Below are 27,498 nucleotides of genomic sequence, written 5' to 3' on the forward strand. Positions count from 1 at the left end.
CAGCCCCAACCAGGCCCCCGCCAGAGGCAACTCCAATCTCAAGAGAGCGCCGCGGCCAAAGCTGTTGCTTAATTGGGCGGAACAGAGCCGGGTGCTCGCCAGCTGCGGTGAACGGATCTCAAATAAGACCTCAATCCACTGAGACACCCAGACAGGGGCTGCAAAGGGACTCCAGACAAAAACTTTCTCACTGCTCGGTGGGGAAAATAGGAAACCAACTTGCCTCAGGTCATCTAGCGAGTTCTCAGCACAACCCAGGTCTCCTGTCTGCTAGTCGGGAGCCTCTCACTGTCCTGCAACGCTCAGCCTTACCTCCGCCCAGGACGATCATTTCCACCCTACATTCCTCCTCCTCCTCCGACCCTCGGGGCGGCCGGGCGGGTCCCCGAGTTCCCAGCGTTTTCGCAATTGGGGTCCGCAGTCCCGCTGCCCCCCACCTCCGCGCATGCGCAAGGCCCTCCGCACAGCAGGCGAAGGAAGTACGAGGAGCGGGGAGGGTCAATCTGCGCTGGAGACTTGGTCTCTGGCCAAAAGATCTGGGGGCATCAGCGGCCAAAGCTATTTCCGCCTACCCTGTGGGACAACAGGCTAATTGCGCAGAGCCGCGGCCGCAGCCGGAGCAGACGGGTTCCCCACACCTGAAGCTGACGCGATGTGGCTGTCGCTGCTGCTGCTGGCTGCGCTGCTGCTGGCCGTCCTCGGCCAAGTTTACAAGTGGCTGTTTGCAGGCAGCTCTCCGAACCCCTTCTCCGAGGACGTTAAGAGGCCACCCGCACCCCTCGTGACGGACAAGGAAGCCAGGAAGAAGGTTCTCAAACAAGGTCAGCTGGAGGGATCCCCGGGGTCCGAGGCTGCGCCCGCACTTCCTTGCGGGTTAGTGTTCCTGTTTCCGCAGGGCCAGCCGCTGCGCGACCCCGGCATTAGTTTCCCGGGATTTAAGTGCGGGGAGGGCTTCGTTGCAGGTGGAGGCGCCTGCTTTAGTGTGCATATCCACCACCTGCGAGAGCCTTCACCCCCCGCAGACTTGTGGAATCGTGGTCTCAAAGCGCGGGCACTGACCTCGGCGAACCAGTCTTGGCATAGCCACATGCAGGTCCTGCCACTTAGTATAGCCGTGGTTAGGCACGGCTAAACAAGAGAGAAGACCTTTTCCCCCACTTGGCTTGAAGACCTTAATTTTTTTCAGTTAGCTTCCAACATGAGTTCCAGGACGTGGAAGAGTGGCCCAGAAACCTTTATAGGAACTTGCATTTGGCCCGTCAAGTGATTTGATTGGCTATGCATGGTCCCATCTCATGTGATGAACCAGGGCTCAACGGGGTGCCTTAAGGCTTTGAGCTGCCCTTGATCAGAGGACCTGCACTGTTATGTTCAAAAAGTATTTGAGGGTTTCACACAAACACACGCTAAAAAAGGAGTTCCTGTTGTGGCTTGGCAGTTAATGAACCCAACTAGTATCCGCGAGGACACAGGTTCAATCCCTGGCCTCGCTCGGTGGGTTAAGGACCCGGCATTGCCCTGAGTTGTGGTGTAGGTTGCAGATGCGGCTCTGATTCACCCCCTAGCCTGGGAACCTCCATATACCTCGGGTGCAGTCTCTAAAGACAAAAGACAATTAAAAAAAAGTATTCGAGGGTTTCTACTAGGGCTTAAAGAATTCTGCTGCTTAAAAAAAAATAAAGAAAATAAGATGACTAGTTTCAACTGTTTTTCAAACCGGATTTTGATCTCTTAGTGGCTCATGAAATCAGTTTGGTGAGTTGCGACTAGTATTTCTGAATGCAGTAGAATGGAAAATATCAAAATGCCTCCTATGCAGTTCTGGCAAATATTATGAAAATTCTATTTCAGGTGTTTATATTATATACTAACATATGTCCTGGGGTGTGATAGGAAGTGTATTTCTCATTATAGATCCTTTTATTTTTGTTTGTTTGTTTGTTGTCTTTTGTTTTTGTTGTTATTGTTGTTGTTGCTATTTCTTGGGCTGCTCCCGCGGCATATGGAGGTTCCCAGGCTAGGAGTTGAATCGGAGCTGTAGCCACCGGCCTACGCCAGAGCCACAGCAACGCGGGATCCGAGCCGCGTCTGCAACCTACACCACAGCTCACGGCAACGCCGGATCGTTAACCCACTGAGCAAGGGCAGGGACCGAACCCGCAACCTCATGGTTTCTAGTCGGATTCGTTAACCACTGCGCCACGACAGGAACTCCTATAGATCCTTTTAAGAACGTTTATAAAGTTAAAATTTTACCAAGCTCTCTAGCAGCTTGAAAAACTCCAAAACTCAGTTCTTCAGGAGCGATCTTGTGTACGAAGTGCCCATGTGGCACCACATGCCATCCAATTTTGTCTTGCCTGGGTGCTGCCTCCTCCAACCCTGTCTCCAGGCTTCCCCAGTGTGAGGGGGCAGTGCTGTGATTTTTCAGAGCAGTTCTGTCCTGCCCAGGCCTCTGCATCCAGATCTGGAAGAACCATCATATGACTGGGCTGTTCCTCTGCCACCTGCAGACCCTGTATTTTCCAACAATAACCTGTTTGTGGATGGTCTGTTCCTTGAGCCAGAAGCCTGCCCCATGGCATTCTTGGCCACCACCTCCTGTTTCCTTTCTTCCTAGCTCGCTCTCTGTCTGCACTTAGGTTTCTCAGCCTCTCTTGCTGTCAGCTTTTTTGGTTCCTATAGTAGTTTATGGATTCTTACTTTCTTTGTAAGTAGGGAAGGAGTTCCCTGGTGGCTCAGTGGGTTAAGGATCCGGCACTGTCACTACTGCTGTGGCTTGGGGTTCAATCCCTGGCCTGAGAACTTTTGCATGCCGAGGGGGCAAACAAAAAAAAAAGAGAGAAAAATAGGAGTTCCCATCGTGGCTCTGTGGTTAATGAATCCAACTCGGAACCATGAGGTTGCAGGTTTGATCCCTGGCCTCGCTCAGTGGGTTAAGGATCTGGCATTGCCATGAGCTGTGGTGTAGGTTGCAGACACAGCTCGGATCCAGCGTGGCTGCGGCTCTGGCATAGACCGGTGGCTACAGCTCCGACTGGACCCCTAGCCTGGGAGCCTCCATATACCGAGGGTGTGGCCCTAGGAAAAAAAAAAAAAAAAGGAAAGAAAGAAAAGAACAGAAAGCAGGAAAAATCCCCGGCTACATAGTGGCTTTGGTTGTGTCAGTTCAGATCAAACCAGATCATTTTGTTTCACCTCCCTGGCTGGTCCTGAGTTCTTCCCGGGTAAAATGGTTGGGTATTTTAGTGAGGGAGCTCCATTCCAAAGGTCTCTAGAGTTTTCGTCTTTGCTCTTCCATGGCCCCTGCCTGAGAAGCTCACCTTCTACCTCTTCCCTCTGCTGCAGCTTTCTCAGTCAGCCGAGTGCCAGAGAAGCTGGATGTGGTGGTGATTGGCAGTGGCTTTGGGGGCCTGGCTGCAGCTGCGATCCTGGCCAAAGCCGGCAAGCGCGTTCTGGTGCTGGAACAACATACCAAGGCGGGAGGCTGTTGCCATACCTTTGGACAGGATGGCCTTGAATTTGACACGGGTAAGGCTTCTGTGGAAGAGGGTTGGGAGCAGGAGGTTTGGAGTAGCCGTGGCGGGATGATACTGGGCATTTCTGTGATTCTGGAGTCCCCACTTTCTCCCTGGGGATCATGTGCCTTGTCTGACGGCCATACTCTCTGGGAGCTGAACTGGGCATGGGTTTGGTTTCAGCTGCAGCTCTCCCTACTGAAAGCCTGGGTACCCCCTCTAGGCATGGACTTGGCCCTGCAGGACAGCCTCTTTCACCTTGCTTCCTTGTTGGAGCCTTTCCAGGGCTCAATCTCCTTAGCCCCATGATGCCTTATTTTGTAGTGGTTGTTGTTGTTTGTTGTTTTTGTTTTTGGCTACAGCATGCAGTGGCTTGATGTAGCATCTCAGTGCTCAGACCAGGGATTGAACTCAGACTGCAGCAGTGAAAGCACTTAGTCCGAACCCCTAGACCACCAGGGAACTGCCACATGAGGCCTTGTTTTTTTGTTTCCCAACAGGAATCCATTATATTGGGCGCATGGAGGAGGGCAGCTTTGGCCGATTTATCTTGGACCAGATCACCGAGGGGCAACTGGACTGGGCCGCCTTGTCTTCTCCCTTTGACATCATGGTCCTCGATGGGCCCAATGGCCGAAAGGAGTTTCCCATGTACACTGGGAAGAAGGCCTATGTTCAGGGCCTCAAGGAGAAATTTCCCCAGGAAGAAGCTGCCATCGACAAGTACATAAAGCTGGTTAAGGTAACACGGACATGCTGAGGACCCCTTACTCAGTCCCATCAAGACCTTACTAGTGGAACGACCGGTGAGGGAGACAGCAGGGAGGAATAGCATCTCTGTTGGGAGCTCATCCCCACCCAGGCTGGCCTCTGTGCCCAACTGGGCCCTCTGTCTTTGGAGCCTGGGCTCAGCAGCTGCCACTCTCACTCTGGCCCCTGGGGGGTGCCCTGCTCTCCTCCCTGACCAGGTTGGCATCCATGGGGTCATTTCACTACCTACCCTTTTTCCCTTCCTCTGAGACCAGATTGGGATTTTTCTGAAGGAATTCGGGCAGGAAACAGAAAAGCCAAAGAAAGGCTCATCTGAGTGTAAAATGAAAAATTCTACAACATTTTAAAAATCTAAATTCAGGAGTTCCCTGGTGGCTAAGCAGGTTAAGGATCCGGCATTGTCACTGCTGTGGCACAGGTTTGATCCCTGGCCTGGGAACTTATGCATGCTGTGGGCACGGCCAAAAAAAATTTTTTTTTTTTAAATATCTAAATGCAGCCAAGTTCAGCCAGGGGTAAGTGTTGCTGGGCCCTTGGGCTGGTGCAGGCTGTTGGAAGATGATTCTGTTGCAGGTCTGGAGATGGGACCTGTTCCTGCCTGCTCATTTCCCTCCCAGATGGTGTCCAGCCGCGCCTCTCATGCCATCTTGTTGAAGATCCTCCCGCTGCCCTTGGCTCAGTTCCTCAACAAGTACGGGCTGCTCACTCGTTTCTCGCCGTTCCTCCGTGCGTCCACCCAGAGCCTGGCCGAGGTCCTGCAGCAGCTGCCAGCCTCTCCGGAGCTCCAGGCTGTGCTCAGCTACATTTTCCCCACTTATGGTGGGTACTGGTCTTGGGCCATGGGCCCCTCCTGGCTCTGTCTTTCTTCCTGAACCCACTTGGCTGAGATAGAGCAGCACAACCCCGGGCACCCCGGAGCTTAGGAAGGAGATGTCTGTTGGCCTCTCTGCTGGATGCCCTCATAAAAAAATCCCCGTCATCCCTGCCCTGCGTGATTTTCCTTCCCGACCCACACTGTCTTCCCTGGTCTTGGCAGTATGGAGTTTACAGGGAGGACATTTCCACCAGCCCCAACACCTGTAAGGTTCCCCAGGTTTGGGTGGAAACAGGCCCCCCCGGCTGCCTTGAGCCCTGGGGTCACGTGGATCCTGGGATGCATAGACTCAGGCTGAGAGTTTTCAGTGGGAATCCACATCCCTCTCTCTTTCTCTCTCTCTCTTCCTTCCTTCCCTCCTTCCTTTCTTTCTTTCTCTCTCTCTCTCCCTCCTCTTCCTTCCTTCCTTCTTTCCTTCCTCTCTTTCTTTCTCCTTCCCTCCTTCCCTCCCTCCCTTTCTTCCTCCCTTCCTCCCTTTCTTTCTTTCTCTCTCTCTCTCTCTCTTTCTCAGCAACCACAGCATATGTAGGTTCCCAGGCTAGGGGTCCAACTGGAGCTGCAGCTGCTGGCTTACACCACAGCCACAGCAACTCAGGATCCAAGCTGCGTCTGTGACCTGCGCCACGGCTCACAGCAACACCACATCCTTAACCCACTGAGCAAAGCCAGGGATCGAACCTGCATCCTCATGGACACTAGTCATGTTTTTCACCCGCTGAGCCACAACGGGAACTCCCCAGATCCCTTTTTTTTTTTTTTTTTGGTCTTTTTTCCATTTCTTGGGCTGCTCCCACGGCATATGGAGGTTCCCAGGCTAGGGGTCTAATTGGAGGTGTAGCCGCCAGCCATGCCACAGCCACAGCAATGCAGGATCCATGCAGAGTCTGCAACCTACACCACAGCTCACAGCAACGCCGGATCCCCAACCCACTGAGCAAGGGCAGGGATCAAACCCGCAACCTCATGGTTCCTAGTCGGATTTGTTAACCACTGAGCCACGACGGGAACTCCCAGATCCCTTTCTGATTGGTTGTGCCACCTGCTCCTGCCCCATCATCCCTTCCTTCCTTCTGTAGGTGTGACCCCCAGCCACAGCACCTTTGCCATGCACGCTCTCCTGGTTGACCACTACTTGAAAGGGGCCTTTTATCCGAAAGGGGGTACCAGTGAAATTGCCTTCCACACCATCCCTGTGATTCAGCGGGCTGGGGGCACCGTCCTGACAAGGGCCCCTGTGCAGAGCATCTTGCTGGACTCAGCTGGGAAAGCCTGTGGTGAGAGCTTTGTGTCATCCTCACAGTCCCTGGGCTTGGGTGGGAGGGACTTGGGGTCTCTGGATGCAGAGAAAAGAGAGCACTGAGGGCAGAAGGTGTAGAAGAGCCAACTGCTTTGGGGCGGGGGTGGTTAAGGGCAGGAATTGCCCCCAAACTGGGTCCTGGGTGTAGTGATTGACCCAGAGGTAAAAAGGACATGGAGTTTCCTTGTGGCGCAGAGGGTTAAGGATCGGATTTTGTCACTGCTGTGGCTCAGGTCACTGCTATGGTGTGGGTTTGATCCCTGGCCCAGCAACTTTCACATGCCACGGGTGTGCCCCCCCCCCCCCAAACACAAGGACCCTGGAAGGATAAAAGTTTGCATGGTCCCCAGGGAATAGTATTTCATCATTTGTTCACTAGATACAAATTGTTATCCAATAATCTGTTACCTCCTTGCACGCAGGGGCTGTACCTTGGTTTTTTGGGGGGGGTTTTTTTTGGTCTTTTTTTGCTATTTCTTTTTTTTTTTTTTTTTCTTTTTGCTATTTCTTTGGGCTGCTCCCTCGGCATATGGAGGTTCCCAGGCTAGGGGTCGAATCAGAGCTGTAGCCATCAGCCTACGCCAGAGCCACAGCAACGCGGGATCCGAGCCGCGTCTGCAACCTACACCACAGCTCACGGCAACGCCGGATCGTCAACCCACTGACCAAGGGCAGGGACTGAACCCGCAACCTCATGGTTCCTAGTTGGATTCGTTAACCGCTGCGCCACAACGGGAACTCTGGCTGTACCTTTTTAATCTTTATGTCTATAGGAGTTCCCATCATGGCTCAGTGGTTAAGGAATCTGACTGGGAGCCATGAGGTTGTATCTTCGATCCCTGGCCTTGCTCAGTGGGTTAAGAATCTGGTGTTGCCGTGAGCTGTGATGTAGGTTGAAGAAGCGGCTGGGATCCTGCGGTGCTGTGGCTGTAGTGTAGGCCGTTGGTGATAGCTCCGATTAGACCCCTAGTCTGGGAACTTCTATATGCCGCGGGCGTAGCCGTACAAAAGGCAAAAAAACAAAAAAAAACTTTATGTCTATAGATTTTAGCACATCATAAAGCCCAGAAAATGTTTGCTCACTGACTGACGGAGTAGGTGCATAACCTGGGTGCTCCCTAGGGCGGAGTGAAAGCCAGCAGGATGTCCTGCCCTCAGTCTCAATGGCAGAGAGGGGTCCAGACTCTTTGTGCCAGTTCGGGTGTTTGCTGTCACCTGTACAGAGAGTCAGAATCCTACCATGGATGAACTCTGAGAGGTGAGGGTCTATGCAAGAAAGGACTCTGGTTAATGGAAGGCCACCCAGAAGAGGAGGTGCTAAGAGGCATCGGGGGAGGGGGCAGACAGCAGCCTGGGGAAGGTAGGGCTGGTGTGACAGTGAATTCACCAGAGGGATCTGTCAGGGGGAAGTGGTGAGTGGGTGGCCCAGGGTGCCTAAAAATCAAGAGAGAAAAGGCCGTTAGTGATCACTGAGGACACATTTGTAAAAGAGACTGAGAAGTTGCCAGTGATGAGAGCGGGGTGGCCTCACTAATGTGAGACTTGATCTCACATTCCTGAGCAAGTTCTCCTTCCAGCTGAAAGGGGTCTGTGAACCAAATTGGGTTTATCCAGTCAATTAAATTCAGTTCTGAATATATTGTTTTTTGGTTTTGTTTTTGTGTGTTTGCTTTTTAGGGCCACACCTGAGGCATATGGAGGTTCCCAGGCTTGGGGACCAATCAGAGCTGGAGCCACTGGCTCACACCACAGCCACAGCAATGCCAGATCCTGAACCCACTAAGCAAGGCCAGGGATCGAACTTGCGTCCTCATGGTTGCGGGTTGGGTTCGTTAACCACTGAGCCACAACGGGAACTCCACTCGCTGGATTCTTAACCTACTGAGCCACAACAGGAATTCCGTCACTGGAGGATTTTAAAGAGAATGTGTTGGAACTCCATCTCTGGCCCATGAGCTTTGTCGGGGTTAATGAGAATGTTGGTGGGCTGCAGCCCACACAGGGTGGGGAGAGCCGGGGAGCTCGTGTAGGGATGATGGGACAGGCTGGCAGTACTTCATGTTCCTGGGTCGATGCGGGAGATGTCTGGGGGGCCGGGTTCTGGTGCTCCTGGAGCACAGAGAACCCCAGCCAAGCTCTTGTGCCTGCAGGTGTCGCCGTGAAGAAGGGGCAAGAGCTGGTGAACATCTTCTGCCCCGTCGTGATCTCCGACGCAGGACTCTTCAACACCTACGAGCACTTGTTGCCGGAGAAGGCCCGCTCGCTTCCAGGTACACCACTGGGCTGTGTCACTCTCCTCCACATGCCCTAGCCCTGCCCTTGCTTAGCCCGGCTCATGCTTCACCCATGAGCCTTTTTTTTTTTTTTTGCCTTTTCTAGGGCCGCATCTGCGGCATATGGAGGCTCCCAGGCTAGGGGTCCAATTGGAGCTGTAGCCGCCGGCCTACACCATAGCCATAGCAACAGGGGATCCAAGCCACATCTGCAACTTACACCACAGCTCATGGCAACGCCGGATCCTTAACCCACTGAGCGAGGCCAGGGATCGAACCCGCAACCTCATGGTTCCTAGTTGGATTTGCTGACCACTGAGCCACGAGGGGAACTCCGCCCATGAGCCTTTTGACGCTCCTTAGGCAGAAAAGGTGAGCACAGCGCTCTCTAACATTTGTTCCCAGCAGGCTTCTGTTTAGGGCTTGGGAAACAACTTCCTTTATATCACATCCTCCCCAAAGACCCTTTGGTCTTTATCATGTCTTTCTTTTTTATATATTTTATTGTATTTTTATTTTTTGCTTTTTTGGGGCGGGGGTGGGGCGCACCTGTGGCCTATGGAGGTTCCCAGGCTCGGGGTAGAATCAGAGTTGCAGCTCCTATTCACGATGCCACAGCAATGCCAGATACCTGACCCACTGGAGCGAGGCCAGGGATCAAACCTGCGTCCTCATGGATACTAGTCAGATTCATTTCCACTGCACCATTACAGGAACTCCCGGTCCTTATCATTTCATTCTTGGCATAGTTACTCCCTTTCTCCCATAATCTAGCCACGTTTCCCTCCCCCTTTTTCAGGTTTCTGGTCCCAGTTACCCATTTCTGGTTTCCCTAGATCTTAGATCATCTCTCTGATACTTAATGATGGTAGGCTGGGTCCTAAAGAAACATTTCTTGTATTCTTGCTAAAGTTGCTGTATGAATCCTGCTTCTTTCCTGAATCCCTCACTTATTTTGAGTGGGGATGGCTGGTCTGACATTATCGGTAAGGGAAACTGAGGCTGCCATGGAGAAAGACTTTGTATAATTGTTGTGGGTCTTGGGAGTTCCCATTGAGGCTCAGTGATAACAAACCCAACTAAGATCCATGAGGACTCAGGTTCCATAAGGATCCAGCATTGCCATGAGCTGTGGTGTAGGTTGCAGATGCAGCTCGGATCCCTCCCCGCTGTGGCTCTGGTGCAGGCTGGCAGCTGTAGCTCCGATTCATCCCCTTGCCTGGGAACTTATGTATGCTGCAGGTGCAGCCATTAAAAGGCAAAAACAAACAAACAAACACAAATTTTAAAAACCCCAAATAAAAAAACGCAGTATCTAGTCACTTATGATGGAGGATAATGTGAGAAAAAGAATGTATATATGTCTGTGTGACTGGGTCATCTTGCTGTACAGTAGAAAATTGACAGAACACTGCCAACCAGCTATGATGGAAAAAATAAAAATCATTAAAAAAAAAAAATGCAGCCAGGTTCAGCCAAGGGTAAGTGTTCCTGGTCCCTCAAGGCTGGTGCAGGCCATTGGAAAGGTGATTCTGTTGCAGCAGGTCTGGAGACAACTGTGCAGCGTAAGTCACAACTGTGATCTGATCCCTGGCCCCGGAACTCCATGTGCTGAGGGAGGGCCAAACAAATAAAGAATAAAAAAAAAAGAATAGTGGGGCCTTGGATTTCCCTGTGGGGAGGGGATGGCAGTAGTGCTTGTCTCTCAGGTACAGATGCACCTCCCAAGCCAGCCTCCTCGTCCTTTGCCTGACCTGGCTGGGCCCCAGCTGGCATCTACTGCCAGCAAAGGGTTCCCCTCTCTGACTGGGTGAGCTGAATGGGGTAAGGCAGAGATTGCTCAGTGGCCTTTGGGACTTCCTGCCTCCCTCTCTCCCAGGGCCTCTGAATCCTGACGCTGTCCTCTGATGGCCCCAGTGTCACACCCGGCCCGTCTTCTCTCCACACAGCCATGCCACAGACGTAGCTGCTGACTTGCCCTTCCTCACTGTGATTACGGCTTCCACTGCTTTTCTGTAGCTGAGACCCAGGGACAGTCTCACGTGCCAGCGCTGACCTGCCTGAAGGACCAGTTGTCCCTCTTGGGTGGGGGTCGGATGAATCCCAGTTTGAGAACATTCCAGGCAGGGACAGCAATGATGCTTAACTCAGAGACCTCCAGCTGCCAGGGTTCTTTGTTTCCAGTTCTTCAGGGGTAGAGATTCTCAGAGCTCTGTCTCCCTCTTAGCGATGGGAACCAGATATCTGTTGCCTTGGGGACAGGCAGTGCTGGTTGGGGTGGTCAGGCCTTTGAGGGAGCCTTTGAGAAAAGAGTGCCTTCCTTAAATTCCAGGGCTGAGCTTTGCAGGTTACTGGAAATGGCTTGGAGAGGAAGTTTGCAGGGTTTTTTTTTTTTTGGGGGGGGGGGGTGCTGTGCTTGCAGCATGTGGAATTTTCCTGGCCAGGGATCGAACCTGTGCGACAGCAGTAACCAGAGCTAGAGCAGTGACAACACCAGATCCTTAACCCGCTGAGCCATCAGAGAACTCTCGAGAGGAACTTTTTCAGGCGGGGAAGACGGGTTTGACACACAGTAAGAGGAGCTGAAGCTGGTGTGGAGAAGGAGGGCTTGGCATAGCCGTGTACCTGATATGGGTCCCAAGGTTCTATTTTTCTGGCAAGTGTGTGGCTCCTGGACCCCTTCCTTCTAGCTGCGGGAAGGGGAAGCAGGGGCTGGGCAGAGGTGGTTGCTGTTCTCAGGGCCCTCTGAAGACCTAGGGGGTTTTATTCCTGGGCCCCATGCCCACCTTGCCCCACGTGGAGAGGGACTGCCGGCATCATGGGACCCAGGTGGGAATGTGCCCTGCGGCTCCAGGACAGTGACTGCTCCCATCACCCTCCTCCCCTCCTCAGCACCTGTACATCTTACACCTGTTGTCCTACTGTAATTGTTACAACACCTCCTTTCACCCTCACAAGTGGCCTTTTCTGGATGATAGATTCTAGGATCAGCCTACCCATGGCACTCAGTTCTTTGCAGCCTCTAACAGGATAGCCAGCTTCTCAGGAAAGCCTCTTTGCAGTAGACAGGCATCATATCTGATTCCCTGCAGAGTCCCCACAGCCTCCCAGAGGGCCATCACATTTTAGCTCAACAATTATTGGGGGTTTTTTTTTGCCCCCTTTTTAGGCCTGCACCTGTGGCATATGGAGGTTCCCAGGCTAGGGGTCAAATCGGAGCTGTAACCTCCGGCCTACGCCACAGCCACAGCAACGCCAGATCCCTAACCCACTGATCCAACCCACATCTTCATGGATACTAGTCGGGTTCTTAACCTGCTGAGCCACAACAGGAGCTCCAACAGTTATTTGTTAAATGATTTAAGCAGAGCAGCCAAGGGAAGAGTTATCCCTCAGGCAGGGCCTGGAAATGGTCCTGGGAATAGGAACAAAGGATGATTGGTGGGAGCAATTTCCAGAAAATTGGCCTGGGATCATCTGAAGCCACCAAGTGGCTTCAGTCTGGAGGACATCCGATGGCTCCCACAGTGGCTGTCACCTTCCTCAGTACTGTTCTTCCCACCTCCCCAGCTGAACCCCCAAATGCCAAGTGCCCGTGGTGCTATTGGCATCTGTCCTGCACTGATCTCCATTTTGAGGCCTGGTACCGATGTTCCCGTGCAGGAGGGATTCCACACAGTCATTCATCAGATGGCTTGTTTTCAACCTCGTAGCCAAGGCTTATGTCAAACCTGTGTTCATAGCTGCGGTTTTTAATAGTGCAGGACCCATTCATCATGCAGAACTTAAAGACATCAAGGATTGAATGACTGAAGGCTCTGAGCCTGAGACTATCCTGTAGGTGCTGTGAGCCAGCTCAGGGAGCTGCTCCTCAAGGCCCTTGGAGCAGAAGTCTGTCCAGAGGACAGAAGAGCAGGCCCCCTGCCTGATCGATATCTGAGTCTGTAGATGGGGCGGGCAGGTGATGCCAGGCGCTCTGGTTCACATGGCCCTCCCACCTGGCAGGGGTGCAGCGGCAGCTGGAGACCGTAAGGCCGGGCTTGAGCATATTCTCTGTCTTCATCTGCCTCCGAGGCACCAAGAAGGACCTGGGTCTGTCGTCCACCAACTACTATGTCTATTTTGACACAGACATGGACAAGGCGTAAGGCGTGGGTGTGCCCGGGGAGGGGGCAGTGGAGGGAGAAGCAGAGGGATACAGGGTGGGAGGAGGTGGGCAAGCATTTCCTTCCCACCTAGGCTGTGCCTTGGCTTCATCCCTTTGGGAGTCCCTGCGGGTGAACTGCGCTGGGGGAGGAGGTGCTGGTGGCCTCGAGGAACGAGGCCGGGACTGACAGCCCCTCCCCACTGCAGGATGGAGCACTACCTCTCCCAGGCCAGGGACAAGGCTGCAGCCCACATGCCCCTGCTCTTCATCGCTTCTCCGTCCAGCAAGGACCCGACTTGGCAGGACCGGTTCCCAGGTGGGGCTTGAGGTTCCCTCGGGGAGGGAGGGGCGTGGGCGGGGCCGCAATAGTGACGCGGCTCCTGTCTGTCCGCATCCCCAGACCGCTCCACCCTGATCGTGCTGGTGCCCACCTCCTATGAGTGGTTCGAAGAGTGGCGGGACGAGCCCAAGGGAAAGCGGAGCAGCGACTATGAGACCCTCAAAAGCTCCTTCGTTGAAGCCTCTCTGTCAGTCGTCCTGAAGCTGTTTCCACAGCTGGAGGGGAAGGTAGGGAAGCAGACCCAGCGGGTGGTGCCTCTCTCCTTTCTCTGGGACCAGGGAATGAGGCCGGGATGACTGAGCTTTAGGGAGGGATAGGCAGGCAGGTCATTCAGGGGCATGGAAGGGGAGAGGCAGGGTGGGGGATGGAGCGGTCTCACGAGGTCCCATTTTGCCCACGTGGCTGCCTCTTATGGAGGTTCCCAGGCTAGGGGTCGAATCAGAGCTGCAGCTGCCGGCCTCTACCACAGTCACAACTATGCCAGACCCAAGCCACATCTGTGACCTACACCACAGCTCATGGCAATGCTGGATCCTTAACCCCCTGAGCAAGGCTAGGGATTGAACCCACAGCCTCATGGATACCAGTCAGGTTCATTACTACTGAGCCACGAGGGGAACTCCCTTGGCTGCCCTTTTTTCCTCAGGTGGACAGTGTGACTGGAGGGTCCCCGCTGACCACTCAGTTCTACCTGGCGGCTCCCCGGGGTGCCTGCTACGGAGCTGACCATGACTTGAGCCGCCTGCACCCTCATGTGATGGCCTCCATGAGGGCCCAGAGCCCCATCCCCAACCTCTACCTGACAGGTACCCTGACTGCCCCGAGACCCAAAGTCCTCCATTCCTGTTCCCAGACCCTGCTGTCCCTGCCATCCCCCACACCCTGAGCTGGGCTCCCTCGGCAGCCATGGACCCCGGTCCTGGTCTGAAGCCATCACTGGGTGGCCCCAGCACAGGGAGATGAACCCAGGAGCCCTTGTCCTTGTCTGTTTGTGGGGTGGGGGCCGTGCTCACGGGCCTCTGCCCTTGTCTCCTAGGCCAGGATATCTTCACCTGTGGGTTGATGGGAGCCCTGCAGGGGGCCCTGCTGTGCAGCGGTGCCATCCTGAAGCGGAACTTGTACTCAGATCTCTGGAAGCTGGGCTCGAAGATCCAGGCACAGAAGAAGAATAAGAAGAAGAATTAGTCTGGTCAGGGAGGAGTCAGGGGAATTTGGCCCGTGCTAGGGCACAGACCCCTGACCTTCCCGAGCTTTTCTGCCTTAGTTCCTTGATCATGCAAAGATTCTGATTTGTTTCTGATTTCTGAATGGAGGCATGACATGAAAGTCTAGCAAAGGTCACGGTTCTAAAACTTTTTTTGTTTTTTTCCTGGCTGCCCTGCAGCCTATGGAACTCCTGGTTCAGAGGTCAGATCAGAGCTGCAGCTGCAAACTAAGCCACGGATGCAGCAATGCAGATCCCTAACCCACTATGCCAGGCTGGGTATTGAACCTATGTCCAAGCGTTCCCAAGGTGCTGCTGATCCCATTGCATCACAGAGAGCTCCTGAGGTTCTAACACTGAAGCTCTTAACAGCTGGGTAGGTGAGATTATCTTCCTCACACCTTGTAACACGCTGTCCCTCCCAGAGGCCGGGTGTGGGCTACTGATTTGGGTGGCATTCACGGCTCATCAAGCAGCGCTCTGCGTCCCACAGCCACACCCACTAACTCTGAGCGGTCAAACCGAATATACTTTTGGTCAGGTGGCTAGAACCCTCCAGAGTGTGGGTCAGCTGAAGCAGGCTGGTCCCACTGGCTGGGGGCTTCTCCCAAGCAGTCTAGTGCAGCGCTGCAGGACTTCCATATGTTGGGGGAGAGGGTGCATGATGAGCATGGTTTCAATTGTAGTTCCATAGGTTCAGAGTCTCCAGAGCCCATCTTTCTGGTTTCAGCGGCCCTTTCAGAGGTTGGGGAAATGCTCTTATAGGCTCCACATGGGCGTGGGAACTGGGGGTTGACAGGACGCAGGCGGGAGCAAGGTGTGTTAGAAGATCCAATTCCTACACAGCCGAGCCCTTGGCTGGTCTTCCTTACCATCAGGGTGACACTGGGTCTTCACCATGCTGGCACCCAGATAACCCTCCCAGAGCCCAGGGCCTGAGCCTTGTGGCTTGTCTTGCCAGATACAGCGCGGGGCAGGGCGGGGCAAAAAGATGAAAAGTAGTTGGGTGAGGCAGGCAGAAGCACATTCCAGCCGAGGGTATAGCAGAGGACAAGGGCTGAGGTACCCTGTGTGATGACAGACGGCCCAGCTACCTCCCAGACCTGGACCACAGGCTGCCTGGTGGGGAGGAGGGGCAGGATTGGAAGTCTGTCGGGATCAGAACACAGAGAGCTACAGAACATGTGCAAAGCCGGGGAATAGCCTTTCCAGCGTATTGGTGCCTACATTGGGATCAGGTGGGAAGGAGAGTGAAAGCTAAAGTTTCAAAAAAAGTGACCTTCTGGAGTTCCCCTCATGGCACAGTGGATACTGAATCCGACTAGGAACCATGAGGTTGCGGGTTCGATCCCTGGCCTTGCTCAGCGGGTTAAGGGTCCAGCGTTGCCATGAGCTGTGGTGTAGGTCGCAGACGCGGCTCAGATCGGCTCGGATCCCCCGTGGCTGTGGCTGTGGCGTAGGCCAGTGGCTACGGCTCCGATTAGATCCCTAGCCTGGGAATCTCCATATGCCGTAGAGATTCTGTTAGGCCTTATTTCAATTTTTATTCTGTACTAATAAACAATAATAAGAGGGGTTAGGAGGTATAATCAATACTGTCACAGCTTTGTATGAGGACAGATGGGACTAGACTGCGTGTGATCTATGTGTAATGCATACAAATGTCGAAGCACTATATTGTAACCTGAAACTAATAGTGTATCTCAACTGTACTTCTTAAAAACAAAAAAAAAAAAAAATGGAATTTAAAGATTTTACAGCTTCAATATTTAAAATTTATTTTGGTTTCTGTGCAGAGGTACAAAACTACATTGTGATGGCATTCACAGAAGCTCAATAAAACAGTGTATGCTAAAAAGTACTCATTAGACCAAATAAGCTTTAAAGAAATAAAATTAAGTTACAAGCCGGAACTATAAAACAGTGCAAACCAGTGGCATTCTAACTGGGTAAACAAAAAAGAGGAGCAATATCAACAATCCACCATTTATTTAACACATTAGACGTCTGCATCAAAGGAATCTCAAAGAGTGTGAGGAAACTGGCTTGAAACACCCTACAGCTCAGACCCGGTGCCTTTATGAGGAGGTTCTAGGTTGGGATATTTAGGAAATTCACACATGACCTGTGATTCAGCCTTGGTTCTGGATGTACACAGTTAAATTAAATGTGGAAATCTCTTCCCAGGATTCTTGCTTAAGCGGAGGCGATGCCAAACACAACCCTCTCAGCCAGAGCTTTCAGACGAGGGCCAACAGAACTACAGGGTCTGGGGGGGCAGCCCCCTCTCATCCTGTTCTAATGATGCCAAGCATGTGCGGGGCGGGCTGGCATTCGTCACGTGTGCAGCATTACCTATCAAGTGACCAGGCAAAAACAAGGGGTGGGCTTTTGAATTAAATGAGGTGAAGTGGGAGAAGAAAATGGGAATTCCCAATCAGGGGAATTTCAGAGGTTTAGAGTTCTGTCACCAAACATGTCATTAAAAGCCATCATGGGAAAAGAAATGCCAGCATATATATATATATATATATATATATATATATATATATATATATATATGGCTGGCCTTCCACTCCCCCAGGTGGACTCTCTGAATCATTCTACTCAGGAGTCTGAAGCAGGCAAACAAGGTCCCCTGTTAACACCCGTGACTGAAGCACAGATTCCTCCAAACAAAAACCACTCTTCAGCCAAAAGCTTGGGGCTGGACAGGAGGCAAATGAAGGTCGGGATGGGGTGCCTCTCATGCCCACCCCACCCCTACCCATAGGGGGGCAGATCCCCCCGTCCCCGAGGATACCCTCATCTCCACAATCTCTGAGAAAACATGCTTCAAAGAGTCTATCCAAAAGCCAGCTACCCAGAAAACAACTTTCCTTTGGGGTGGGAGATTTTCAGTGCAACTTCTAACGTGCAACTTAAATTCTACTGTACTCCCTTTACACAAGAAACGCTACTTCTCTGAGTCTCAAAAAGTGAAGCTCTGTGGGCTCCACAACACTTCTTAAATGTCCCCTTGCTGCTAACTCTCTTGGTGCCTGGGGCCACGCTTCCTTTCTGCTGTCCTCTTTACTAGCAAAATCCATCAATAAGGGACAGCCACCAGTAGCCAGAAAGCTGCGTGAGACCTAAGTGAAGTCAAAGCCCGATGTCCTGAACAAAGAACATGCTCTCCTTTGCAAGAAGAAACCGGACTCCTCAAGTGACCGGGGAGCGTCCCGTGTGAGGCAGACACGTAGATGGTGCCATGGGTGCTCCTGCAAGGAGCTTACTTTTCTTGGGGAGAACAGAGACATCAGATACCAACAGCCAACTGCCCTTTTTGCCAAAGTTCCAAAATTTGTAGTGGTGTTCTCAGGCGCTACTAAAGCAGAGTAAAGTGGAAAGTCGGGGTGGGGGGGGTAGTCAGGAAGGTGCACAGCAAAATGTGAGCTGGGCCCTGAAGGAGCCATGGAAAGAAGAGAAGGGGGGAGCACCCTAACAGGAGAGCCGCAGAAAGCCAGGGGCTGGCTGGAGGATGCAGCAAGGATGAAAAGGCTTAGGGGCCCAAATGGGCACCTGCCGAGAGGGGCCTTGGGCCTGGAGAGGATGCAGGGAAAGGCAGGCAGGGCAGTGCCAGCCTGAGGAGCCCTGAATACCATGGTGCACGAGCTTGATTCTCGAAGCCTGAGACACTTCAGATCACATGTCCCTTGGAAAGATCGCTCTAGTCTCTACACACACAAAAGATGGGCAGGAGACCAATTAAGGTAGCTCCTGGGGGGAAAAAAATTCCAGGAGAGAAATGAAATGGGTGGGGGTGGGGGGCAGGGAAGCAAGGACAACAGAAAGAAAGACTGTAGCTGGAGACAGCTTCTAAAAGATGGATAGGACTTTTGTGACAAGAGATCAAAATGGCAAAGGTCTGTAGTCTGGAGTCGAGATGATTAAAGAAGGTGGGCTGTGGAGAGGGGCAGTTTAATGGGCAGAAGGGAGAAATTCAGGTTCAGTGACAACAGGGTGACCAAGCTGACACATCGAGCACACAGGTTGGGGCTCTCTGGAACTAGGCCGAGGATAAACACTTGGGTGCCACTCATTCAGAGGATGAGGAATGGATGAGTTTCTGAGGAGAGAAAGGAGTTTCTGACCACAGCCCTTCGAGCACAGGATAAGGCAAAGGCGGTCTCAGGAGCCAGGAGGGGAAGTTCAATGCAGATGGCCTAAGGGTCCAGTTCTGTCAAGGACAAGACTAAGCTTTGAGCCCAAGCCACTGGATTTGGTGATTTGAAGCTCACCAAACATCATTCACAGGAAGACGGGGATCAAAGTGAGTCCGTAGAAGTGATGAGGAGGATGAGTGGCAAGGGAGCAGAAGCGAGACTTCTGGGGGAAGCTGAACAGCAAAACGAACAAACAGGATGGAGGGGAGCAGGGGAATCTGGGCCTGCGCAAAGGTGGAAGGAAAGGGGCTGGCGGAGACAGGCAGAAGGAGAGGACATCAGAGGGAGGAAGAAAGGCAGGGAAACGGGAGACAGCAGGGAGTAAAACCACCGCAGCCAAGGGTATTCAGTCCTCACCTGCACAAATGCTACCTGCAGAGAGCGAAATTGCAATGCAAAGTCAAGGGCTGTTTTAAGTGAGCTGGAAGATACCATGACAAATCAGGATAGCCCCTTCTTCCACCAGACTTTTCAACAGCCCAGAACTCACCCTGTTCCTCGCTTTGCACAATCCGTGCACTTCTCTGAGATGAAACATTCTACTTCAGCCTTTGCTGGTTGTGCCCGTGGCCTGCAGAAGTTCCCAATGCAAGGACTGAACCTGTACCACAGCAGTGACCTGAGCCACAGCAGTGACAATGCTGGATCCTTAACCGCTAGGCCACTGGGGAACTCCTATTTTGGTTTTTTCTTTGCAGAAACAACTCTCTTTAGGCTCTCTATAATAGGGTGGCACAACTAGAACAGGTTTAAATAAAGCTTGAAACAGCCCAAACCCCAGGGAACGCTCTGAATTCCTTAAATTTTAATAACCCCAGATGTGGGATAGAAGAAGGATGTTTACTAATTAGCCTTGGATTTTATTTTTATTTTTTAACGACTCCCATGGCATGTGGAAGTTCCAGGGCCAGGGATCTAATCTGAGCTAGAGCTTCGACCTACACCACAGCTTCAGCAATACCAGATCCTTCATCCATTGGGCTGGGCTGGGCTGGGGAATAAACCCGCATTTCTGCAGAGACATGCTGGATCATTAACCCACTGCACCACAGTGGGAATTCCAGCCTTGGCATTTTGTACCAGATAAGAGGACCATTAACTAGATTTAGGTAAAAGAGGGAGGACAGTCAGTCTGTAAATATAAGTCGATTTTAGGCAACAAAGGCAAAACAGTTTGCAGGAAACCTGTTTCATAACAACCCTTTGAGAAAAACTGCTGACCAAAGCCAAACTGAACCACGTGCTTTCTTGCCCAAAACATGAACTCACCCTATTTCAAAAAGTTCTCCTAACAATAGTGAGTAGGGTGAACATAGTGTTTCAATCATGGTTAACTGCTATTTTTAAAAAAAACCTGTGATGGGAACCGGGGCTTTAAGGCTTTCCTCCCAGAATCCCCAAGTATGGTTTTCTGCCCAGACTGACCAAATGGAAGTAGGGTGGCTTAGTCCTAGGTGACATGAAAATGTCAGAAGAATGTGAAGAGCTTGTGCTGGGCAGGCTGAGCTCGCTGGCGATAAAGCACGTTTTCTTGCTGCTATTTTGGTTTGCTATCAAAGCCTTTGAAGAGAATCGTGTGCTCAAAGGAGCCCTTCACCCATCAGCATTCCCCACCTTCTCCATCTTCTGTGGGGCGCATCCCCCCAAAGGGAGAGGCTCTGGGAGACGCACCTCAGCCTGCTGTAGTCGCCTAGGTCTGTGAAGGTAAACAGGGGCGAGTGCGAGAGTTTTCAAGGGAAAACTTTACCACAAGGCCAAGGTCCCACAGAGGGCAGTGAGCAGCGAGCACCTGCTGAGGGCTGCGGTCTTCCTTTGGTCACAGCTGGGTACCCACATGCTCCTCTACTCACACTCAGAGGGGGACAGGCTGGAAGACACCAGCATAAATAACAGGAACACAGGAGGACAAGGTCACCAAAGTGCAGGTGCAAAAATCAAAGCAATCCCCCCCTGCCTCTGCCAGACTCGCCACCAAACCCGAGAGCAGGGGGTCTCTCTTAGGTCACAGTATTTTTCTCTTCATTTTTCTTGACTTAGAAACAAATCAGCAGGGAGGACATGGTTCTCAAGAACAGAAAATTCAAATCTGAAACGAGAGCAACACAATCCATTGGTAACGTTCATCTTTCTCCAGAGGGCTGTACCCTACTGCTATGATTTTTTTTTGTTTTTCTTTTTTGGCTGCCCTGCAGCATTATCGAGTTCCCAGGCCAGGGATCAGATCCGACCTGCAGCTGCAGCAATGCCAGATCCTTAAACCTCTGCGCTGGGCCTGGGACTGAACCTGCACCCCAGTGCTACAGAGATAACGCCAATCCCACTGTGCCACAGTGGGAACTCCACTACTCTGATCTTGGGAGGAAAAAAAAAAAGACCTTATAGGAGTTGGAGTTCAGGGGGAAAAATTCAGAATTAAGACAAACTGACCCTCAGAATTCCCACTGTGGTGCAGTGGAAAAGCATCTGACTAGGAACCACGAGGTTGCAGATTCAATCTCTGGCCTTGCTCAGTGGGTTATGGATCTGGTGTTGCCGTGAGCTGCAGTGTAGGCTGCAGACGCAGCTCGGATCTGGTGTAGGCTGGCAGCTGTAGCTCCGATTAGACCCCTAGCCTGGGACCTCCATATGCCGTGCAGATGCGGCCCTAAAAATAAAAAAAAAAATAAAAAAAATAAAAAGACAAACTGACTCTCTACTATACAAACGTCAATTGGTAAAATAAAAGCACTTAAAACTATTTCACAGGTCAGCTTGAAAGAAAACATCCCCTAGAAAGATACGTACTTGGTGAAAGGCATATGGGAATCTTGGCATCTATTTTGTACCATTTTCTATTGTTTTGAATTGTTTACATGGACCTTTTTTTTTTTTTAATTGGGGAAAAAAAATTATAACAAAGGGGAAAAAAAATCCTTAGAGTCAATTGTAAGGGAAGGTACTTGGCCAAGTTTATAGTGTGAGGCTGACCTACTGGGCTAGCTAATAGAGGTTCTGAGTGAGTGGCTTCTTCTGCAGCTGGTATGAGCTGTAGTGTGAACCCAACTCTTAACCCAGAATCAGGCACCAATGCCCTAACTGCTGCTGCACAGAGGGAGAAAGAGTGAGTGCCAGCAGCAAGGCTGTGGAAGCCTTGTCCCTGCTCATGTAGGTTGCCACTGGGGTGGAAGGAGGACTTTGCTTTCTGGCAGAGGCCTGGGTTGGCCGCACTCAGGAAGTCTATTTGCAGGAAGCTTCCAGATTCTCTATTTCTGGATTTGTTTGCTTTCAGGGAGTGTAGTCTAGTGTTTTAAGACCCAAAGAGCAGTTTCCTGGGCATGTGGTGTCACCTGGGAACGCCCTGGAAATGCAGAAGCATAGACTCAGCCCATACAGACCACACTTTTCTTTTCTTTTTTCTTTTTCATTTTAGGGCCAAACCCATAGCATATGAAAGGTCCCAGGCTAGGGGTTGAATTGGAGCTGCAGCTGCTGGCCTCTGCCACAGCCACAGCCGCACCAGATCCGAGCCACATCTTTAACCTATGCCATAGCTCACAGCAACTCCAGATCCTTCACCCACTGATCGACACCAGGGATCAAACCTGTATCCTCATAGATACTAGTCAGGTTCTGAATCCACTGAGCCACAACAAGAACTACCCAAACTGTGCTTTTAATCACAATTCTTAGGGTGAGTCACATGCCTCTTAAAATTTGCGAAGTGCTGGTGGAATGTAAAAAGAACAGGCCGGAGCCTAGGGAGTTGCCCTCAGGTCTTAACTTCTGCCTCGAACTTAGGAACTTAAGCGGGTAGCAGGGGGGATCACAATGTTTCTGGGCCTGAGCTTCCTCATCTGTCTAGGGAAGAAGCTGTCGCAGAGGTCTGAAGGGTCTCTTCAGCTCTAACGTTGCAGATGTGCTAACGTGGATGTCTGGACGCCGCGGTCTGAAAAGGGCAAGGGCCACAGGGCCCCCAGAATCAGCCAAGCCAAAGCCAAACCCAGTGCTGGGACAGCATTGCCCTTCCTTTCTTCCTTACCTTCTGGTCCAAACGCTGGTAGTCACTGGCCTTTGGCCGCCGTGTGACTTTGGATCTTTTTCCTTCCAGGACGAAAGCAATAATCTGAGGAAAGGAAAAAGAAAGTGATTAACAAGTCACTCGCTAATGAAATCAGTGGCCCGTTTGTTAATGACCCTAACAGTAGAAAGAGCAGAACATCCACAGAAAGGCCCTGTGAACAATTAGAAGGAGGAGAGGGCCCAGTTGCATCAGAATCCCTTCTACTGCTAAACAGGAAATGACAGATGCAGGAGGGCTGTTCTGGGCTTTAGCTCGTGGAGTGTACATGATTTACTCAAGAGCACTCAGGGAAAAGAACTGCCAGCCCCTCCCCAACTTGGCCTCCTCTGGGCTAAGCCACCCCCCTTCTTTTCTAAATGATAAGCAATAACTATTTCTTATCTGCAAAGGTGCTCTTTTGCCCCCCCTCCCCCCCCCCCCCGACTTCATCTTTACCTTACCACTCTCATTTCACACCTAAGGTTACTCTCCATGATGAACACTTAAACGGAGAATAAGGAACACTTTTTTTACCAAATGTCTTCCCTCATTTCTCACTACCCGAGGCTTTACAGCTATCACAAGAGCTTTTTTTTTTTTAAGGGCCACAACTGCGGCATATGCAGTTCCCAGGCTGGGGGGTCAAATTGGAGCAACAACTGCCTGCCTACACCACAGCCACAGCAACTCAGGATACTTCAACCCAATGAGCAAGGCCGGGGATTGAACCCAAATCCTCGTGAATACTGGTTGGATTCTTAATCCACAGAGCCACAACAGGATGGCTATCATAAACTGAACCCTTCAATTTTAACCCTGCCTAAGAAAAATAAATTCTTAGGACTCATAAGAAATGCAATCATTTTGTTGTTAGTGGTTACTAAGCAACAGAACAAATGCTGCCAAAGCAGAAGACGCGTGCATTCAGGCAATCTCTGGCCTTTCTTCTAATCAGAAACTCAAATGACCACAGAAGAGAGTCCCTGGGCACTCTGCTGTTGGTGCTGAAGACTAGGCAACCCTTGAAGATGAAAGCTTGGGAAAGGAAGCTAGAAATAATGAAAAGACAGGAAGCACTGTCTTTTTGAGAGTGGAAACAGGAAGACGAGTGCTCGAATTACTTTATGAACTGTCAGGTACCCAGGTCCCCTCAAGTTGCAAAGGATGGAAGTCTGGGATGAGACCCTAATTCGGGTCAGGTCACAATAACGTTCCAAACTGGGCACCTGATGCAACAGTAGCAGGTACTCAGGAAACAGCGCTGAAAACAAACGATTTCTAAAAGAAGAGCAAAGCACCCCAGCAGGATCTGAGAAAACTGAAGTTTTGTTTTTGTTTTTTCATCTTTTTCTTTTAGGACCACACAGGTGGCATATGGAAGTTTACAGGTTAGGGATCGAGTCAGAGCTGCAGCTGCCAGTCTACACCCCAGCCACAGCAACACCAGATCTGCACCGTGTCTGTGACCTACATCACAGCTCACAGCAACAATGGATCCTTAACCGAGTGAGGCCAAGGATCGAACACACATCCTCATGGACACCAGTCAGGTTTGTTACCGCTGAGCCATAAGGGGAACTCCTGAAGTTTGTTTTTAAATTCCCAGTGCTTACAGGCAGACGAGTGATGGAAAACTCACGCACCACGCTTTCAGGGTGGAGGAAATCCCATCCCACTTCTCTTCTTAAGGCAACTCAGGACTTACCTTCCGTTTATTGTGGTAGGCAATATAGAGGACAGCGACGAGAATGGCTGCCGTCACCAGATATGCAAAGAAGTGGCTGCTCTCTGCACTGGCATTTCCAAGATTATCCTTATAAACGTCATCCTTCTCCTTACCCAAGGGTTTCGAAAGTGCCCCTTCACGGTTCTCACTCGAGGCAGGGCCAGGCATTTCTTTCTCTTCTTTGGGTGGTATATCCTCTTCAGGCTTTGTATCCCCTTCTTCAGTCTCCTTGGGCTCCACATCTTCAGCTGGCTCTAAAGACTTACCTTCTCCCTCCTGCTGGGGAGAAGAGGAGTCCAAATCCAGTAATCCTTTTTCCACAGGTTTAGTTCTAGGAGACTGCAGAGCTTTGTCAGCTGATGGATTTACAGCAGGCTCCTTGTTATCAGAAGAGGGGTTGGAGATTGGATTGCCGGAGTGGTCTTTGGAAGAAAGCTGCTCCAGTTCCAGTTTGCTAGGGTCCTCAATTGCAGCAGTATGCTCCCCAGATTTCCCCTTGCCAGAGCCATTATTCGTGATGTCCTGCTTCAGTTCCAACTTGTCAGGGTTGCCATCCGCAGCAGGGTCCTCAGATGTCGCTCTGTCAGAGCTGTCATTCGTGGAGTGCGGCTCCGTTTTCGACTTGCCAAGGTCAACATTTGTGTTGTTGTTATGGTCGACATTCGTGATATGCTCTTGAGATTTCGATTTGTGAGGGCCGTCATTCGTGGTGTTTGGCTCCAGTTTCGACTTGTCAGGGCTGACTTCCCCGGTGTTTTGTTTCGGAATGGATCTGTCTACATTGTCTGACCGAGAAGGCAGTTCCGCGGTTAAGAGCTTGGAGTCTCCAGTAGACTGACTTACCCTCAGAGTGGGTATTGTGGAGGCTGGCACAGAACTGGACGGCACGGGGTCTGAAAGAGAGAAACGAGCTAACTAAAGAAAGGCAGGCGTGGAAGATCCCGTCCTGGCTCAGTGGTTAACAAATAGGACTAGGAACCATGAGGTTGCGGGTTCGACCCCTGGGCCTAGCTCAGTGGGTTAAGGATCTGGGAGCTGTGGTGTAGGTAGCAGACGCGGCTCGGATCCGTGACTGTGAGTGTGACTGTGACTGTGGCGTAGACCGGCGGCTACAGCTCTGATTAGACCTCTAGCCTGGGAACCTCCGCATGCCGCACCCGCGGCCCTATTAAAGACAAAAAAAAAAAAAGTGAGAGAGGGAGGCAGGCGGGGAGAACGGAATCCTTAGATGGGTTCAACGGGCAAAAAGGGGAGGGGGTGATGGTGAGCGGAAGGATGACAGCCGGACAGGGAGAAAGTAAGGTCAGATTGCCCACCGGTGAGGATGGTGGGCCTGGGGGCGAGAGTGAGATGACGAGGGGCTACTAGAAGGGGGGGGGGGTCTTACCCGCCGCTTCGACGCTCAGCAAGACAAACGCAACCAGGAACCTCATCCTGAACAGACTGCACTTCCGCCCTCTACTGCTCTCGCGAGATGAGCGCGCAGACTCAGTGTTTACCGCTCCGTCCCTTCCGGCTCAAGTTTCTTGCAGCCCCGCCCAGACAGTGGGCGGGGCTTGGGAAAAGGCCAGGGTGCTCCAAGAGTGCCCCGTTTCCTTAGCTCCGTGACGGCTTTTCTCCGTGGCGTGTCTGCTGTCGCCCGTTAAAGGCGTCTCTCTCTTTTTCTGGTTTCTTTGCTTAATAGCAGCCACAGCAAACCGTCACTCCCCCTTTCCTTCTTTGCCCTCCTGCTGACGAGACAGTACGGACGAGCAGGAGCTCCCCCGGCGGGTGGACTGCCCCACGGAGTGACGTCGCAGGGGGCCGGGCGCCTCTTGGCCCTATCCTCTGCCCGCATTTCTGCCTTCTGCCTTTCTCGTGTTTTTTTGTTTGTTTTTTTGTTTTTTAGTTTTTTTTTCCTGCAGGACACAAACGTGTGGGAATCTGGAAACAGAAACCTAGCCTGTCACCTTTTAGCGGCAGCCTTCCCGACCCTGCTCCCCTCAGTTCTAGCTCCATGGAACCTGTGCCTTTCGCGATCGCCAAAGCTCTCTCATTAAAAAGTGCATCCTGGGAGTTCCAGTCGTGGCTCAGCGGTAACGAACCCAACTAGTATCCATGAGGATGCGGGTTCCACCCTAGCCTTGCTCAGTGGGTTAAAGATCTGTGAGCTGTGGTGTAGGTCGCAGACTCAGATCCTGCATTGCTGTGGCTGTGGTGTTGACCTGCAGCTGCAGCTCGAATTTGACCCCTAGCCTGGGAACTTCCATAAGCCGTGGGTGAGGGCCCTAAAAAGCAAAACAAACATACAAACAAACAGTACATCCTTTTTCTGATGGAAGAACTTAATTATGTTCATTGTAGAAAATTCACTGAATGTGTAGAAGTAGAAAATCCTTGTTCCACCTTTCTGGCATGATCACTACTGTTTTACTGTATGCTTTTTATTTATTTATTTATTTTTTGACCATGCCCCTGGCATGTGGAAACTTCCTAGGCCAGTGATCAAACCTGCCACTGCAGTGACTCAAGCCACTGCAAGTGACCCAAGCCGCTTCAGTGACAACGCTGGATCCTTAACCCCCTGCACCACAGGGGCACTCTCATTTTACTGTATTTGTCTTGCAAACATTTAATATTTTTGATTAAGTAATATAGACTGTTAGTTGAAACATCAAAACGGGATTTTTGGAAAAGTAAACAATGGGAAATTCTTGCTTCCTACCTCTCCACAAGTTTCCATCTTTTTTTTTTTTTAAATACAAATGTACTTATTTTCCCTCTTCTTGTTTACTTTCTCTTCTCATTTCTTTTTCTTTAGGGCTGTACCCAGGGCTTGTGGAAGTTCTGAGACTATGGGTCAAATCAGAGCTATAGCTGCTGGTCTACGCCACAGTTTCAACAATGCAGGTTGCAAGCTGCACGTGCAACCTGCATCACAGCTCAGGGCAAGGTCGGATCCTTAACCCACTGAGCAAGGCCAGGGATTGAACCCGCATACTCATGGTTAGTAGTTGGGTTCGTTACCACTGAGCCATGATGGAAACTCCTCTTTTCTTTCTTTCATTTGAGGGCCACACCTCTGGCACATATAAGTTCCTCAGCTAGGGGTCAAATCTGAGCCA

The 27,498-nt window shown here is 51.4% G+C and overlaps 3 protein-coding genes across 6 annotated transcripts in view; 1 reads left to right on the forward strand and 2 right to left on the reverse strand.

Moving 5' to 3' along the window:
* ELMOD3 (ELMO domain containing 3) overlaps nt 1–450 on the reverse strand; it is a 31,542-nt gene extending 31,092 nt beyond the window's left edge. For 2 of the 4 annotated variants that reach the window (XM_047781644.1, XM_047781645.1), the window contains exon 1: nt 313–449. The gene's annotated coding sequence lies outside the window, so the exon portion shown is untranslated. Of the gene's footprint in view, nt 1–312 lie in introns of all 4 variants that reach the window. The other 2 variants (XM_047781647.1, XM_047781646.1) reach the window with 2 other exon arrangements.
* Nucleotides 451–519: 69 nt separating this feature from the next.
* On the forward strand, nt 520–14,572 carry RETSAT (retinol saturase). The gene is made up of 11 exons (XM_047781643.1): nt 520–821; nt 3,349–3,531; nt 4,019–4,260; nt 4,907–5,108; nt 6,240–6,437; nt 8,611–8,730; nt 12,739–12,877; nt 13,087–13,196; nt 13,281–13,447; nt 13,867–14,026; nt 14,257–14,572. Exons 1-11 carry the CDS (start codon nt 653–655, stop codon nt 14,403–14,405), a joined length of 1,839 nt encoding a protein of 612 aa, XP_047637599.1. The 5' UTR covers nt 520–652; the 3' UTR covers nt 14,406–14,572.
* A 1,824-nt stretch (nt 14,573–16,396) lies between these two features.
* On the reverse strand, nt 16,397–26,147 carry TGOLN2 (trans-golgi network protein 2). The gene is made up of 4 exons (XM_047781648.1): nt 25,782–26,147; nt 24,374–25,287; nt 22,648–22,731; nt 16,397–20,715 (listed from the first exon to the last, which is right to left on the reverse strand). The coding sequence occupies exons 1-4, from the start codon at nt 25,825–25,827 to the stop codon at nt 20,710–20,712; spliced, it is 1,050 nt and encodes a 349-aa protein (XP_047637604.1). The 5' UTR covers nt 25,828–26,147; the 3' UTR covers nt 16,397–20,709.
* Between the last annotated feature and the right edge of the window lie 1,351 nt (nt 26,148–27,498).

This window comes from Phacochoerus africanus, chromosome 5 (assembly GCF_016906955.1).
Source record: "Phacochoerus africanus isolate WHEZ1 chromosome 5, ROS_Pafr_v1, whole genome shotgun sequence".
Taxonomy (NCBI): domain Eukaryota; kingdom Metazoa; phylum Chordata; class Mammalia; order Artiodactyla; family Suidae; genus Phacochoerus; species Phacochoerus africanus.

Coding starts and splice junctions, on each gene's coding strand:
- RETSAT (XM_047781643.1), top strand. CDS start 653: ATGTGGCTGTCGCTGCTGCTGCTGGCTGCGCTGCTGCTGGCCGTCCTC. Junction 822..3,348: donor GAAGAAGGTTCTCAAACAAG/GTCAGCTGGAGG, acceptor CCTCTGCTGCAG/CTTTCTCAGTCAGCCGAGTG. Junction 13,197..13,280: donor TTGGCAGGACCGGTTCCCAG/GTGGGGCTTGAG, acceptor CCGCATCCCCAG/ACCGCTCCACCCTGATCGTG.
- TGOLN2 (XM_047781648.1), bottom strand. CDS start 25,827: ATGAGGTTCCTGGTTGCGTTTGTCTTGCTGAGCGTCGAAGCGGCGG. Junction 25,288..25,781: donor GCTGAGCGTCGAAGCGGCGG/GTAAGACCCCCC, acceptor TCTCTCTTTCAG/ACCCCGTGCCGTCCAGTTCT. Junction 22,732..24,373: donor CCTACCACAATAAACGGAAG/GTAAGTCCTGAG, acceptor TCCTTTCCTCAG/ATTATTGCTTTCGTCCTGGA.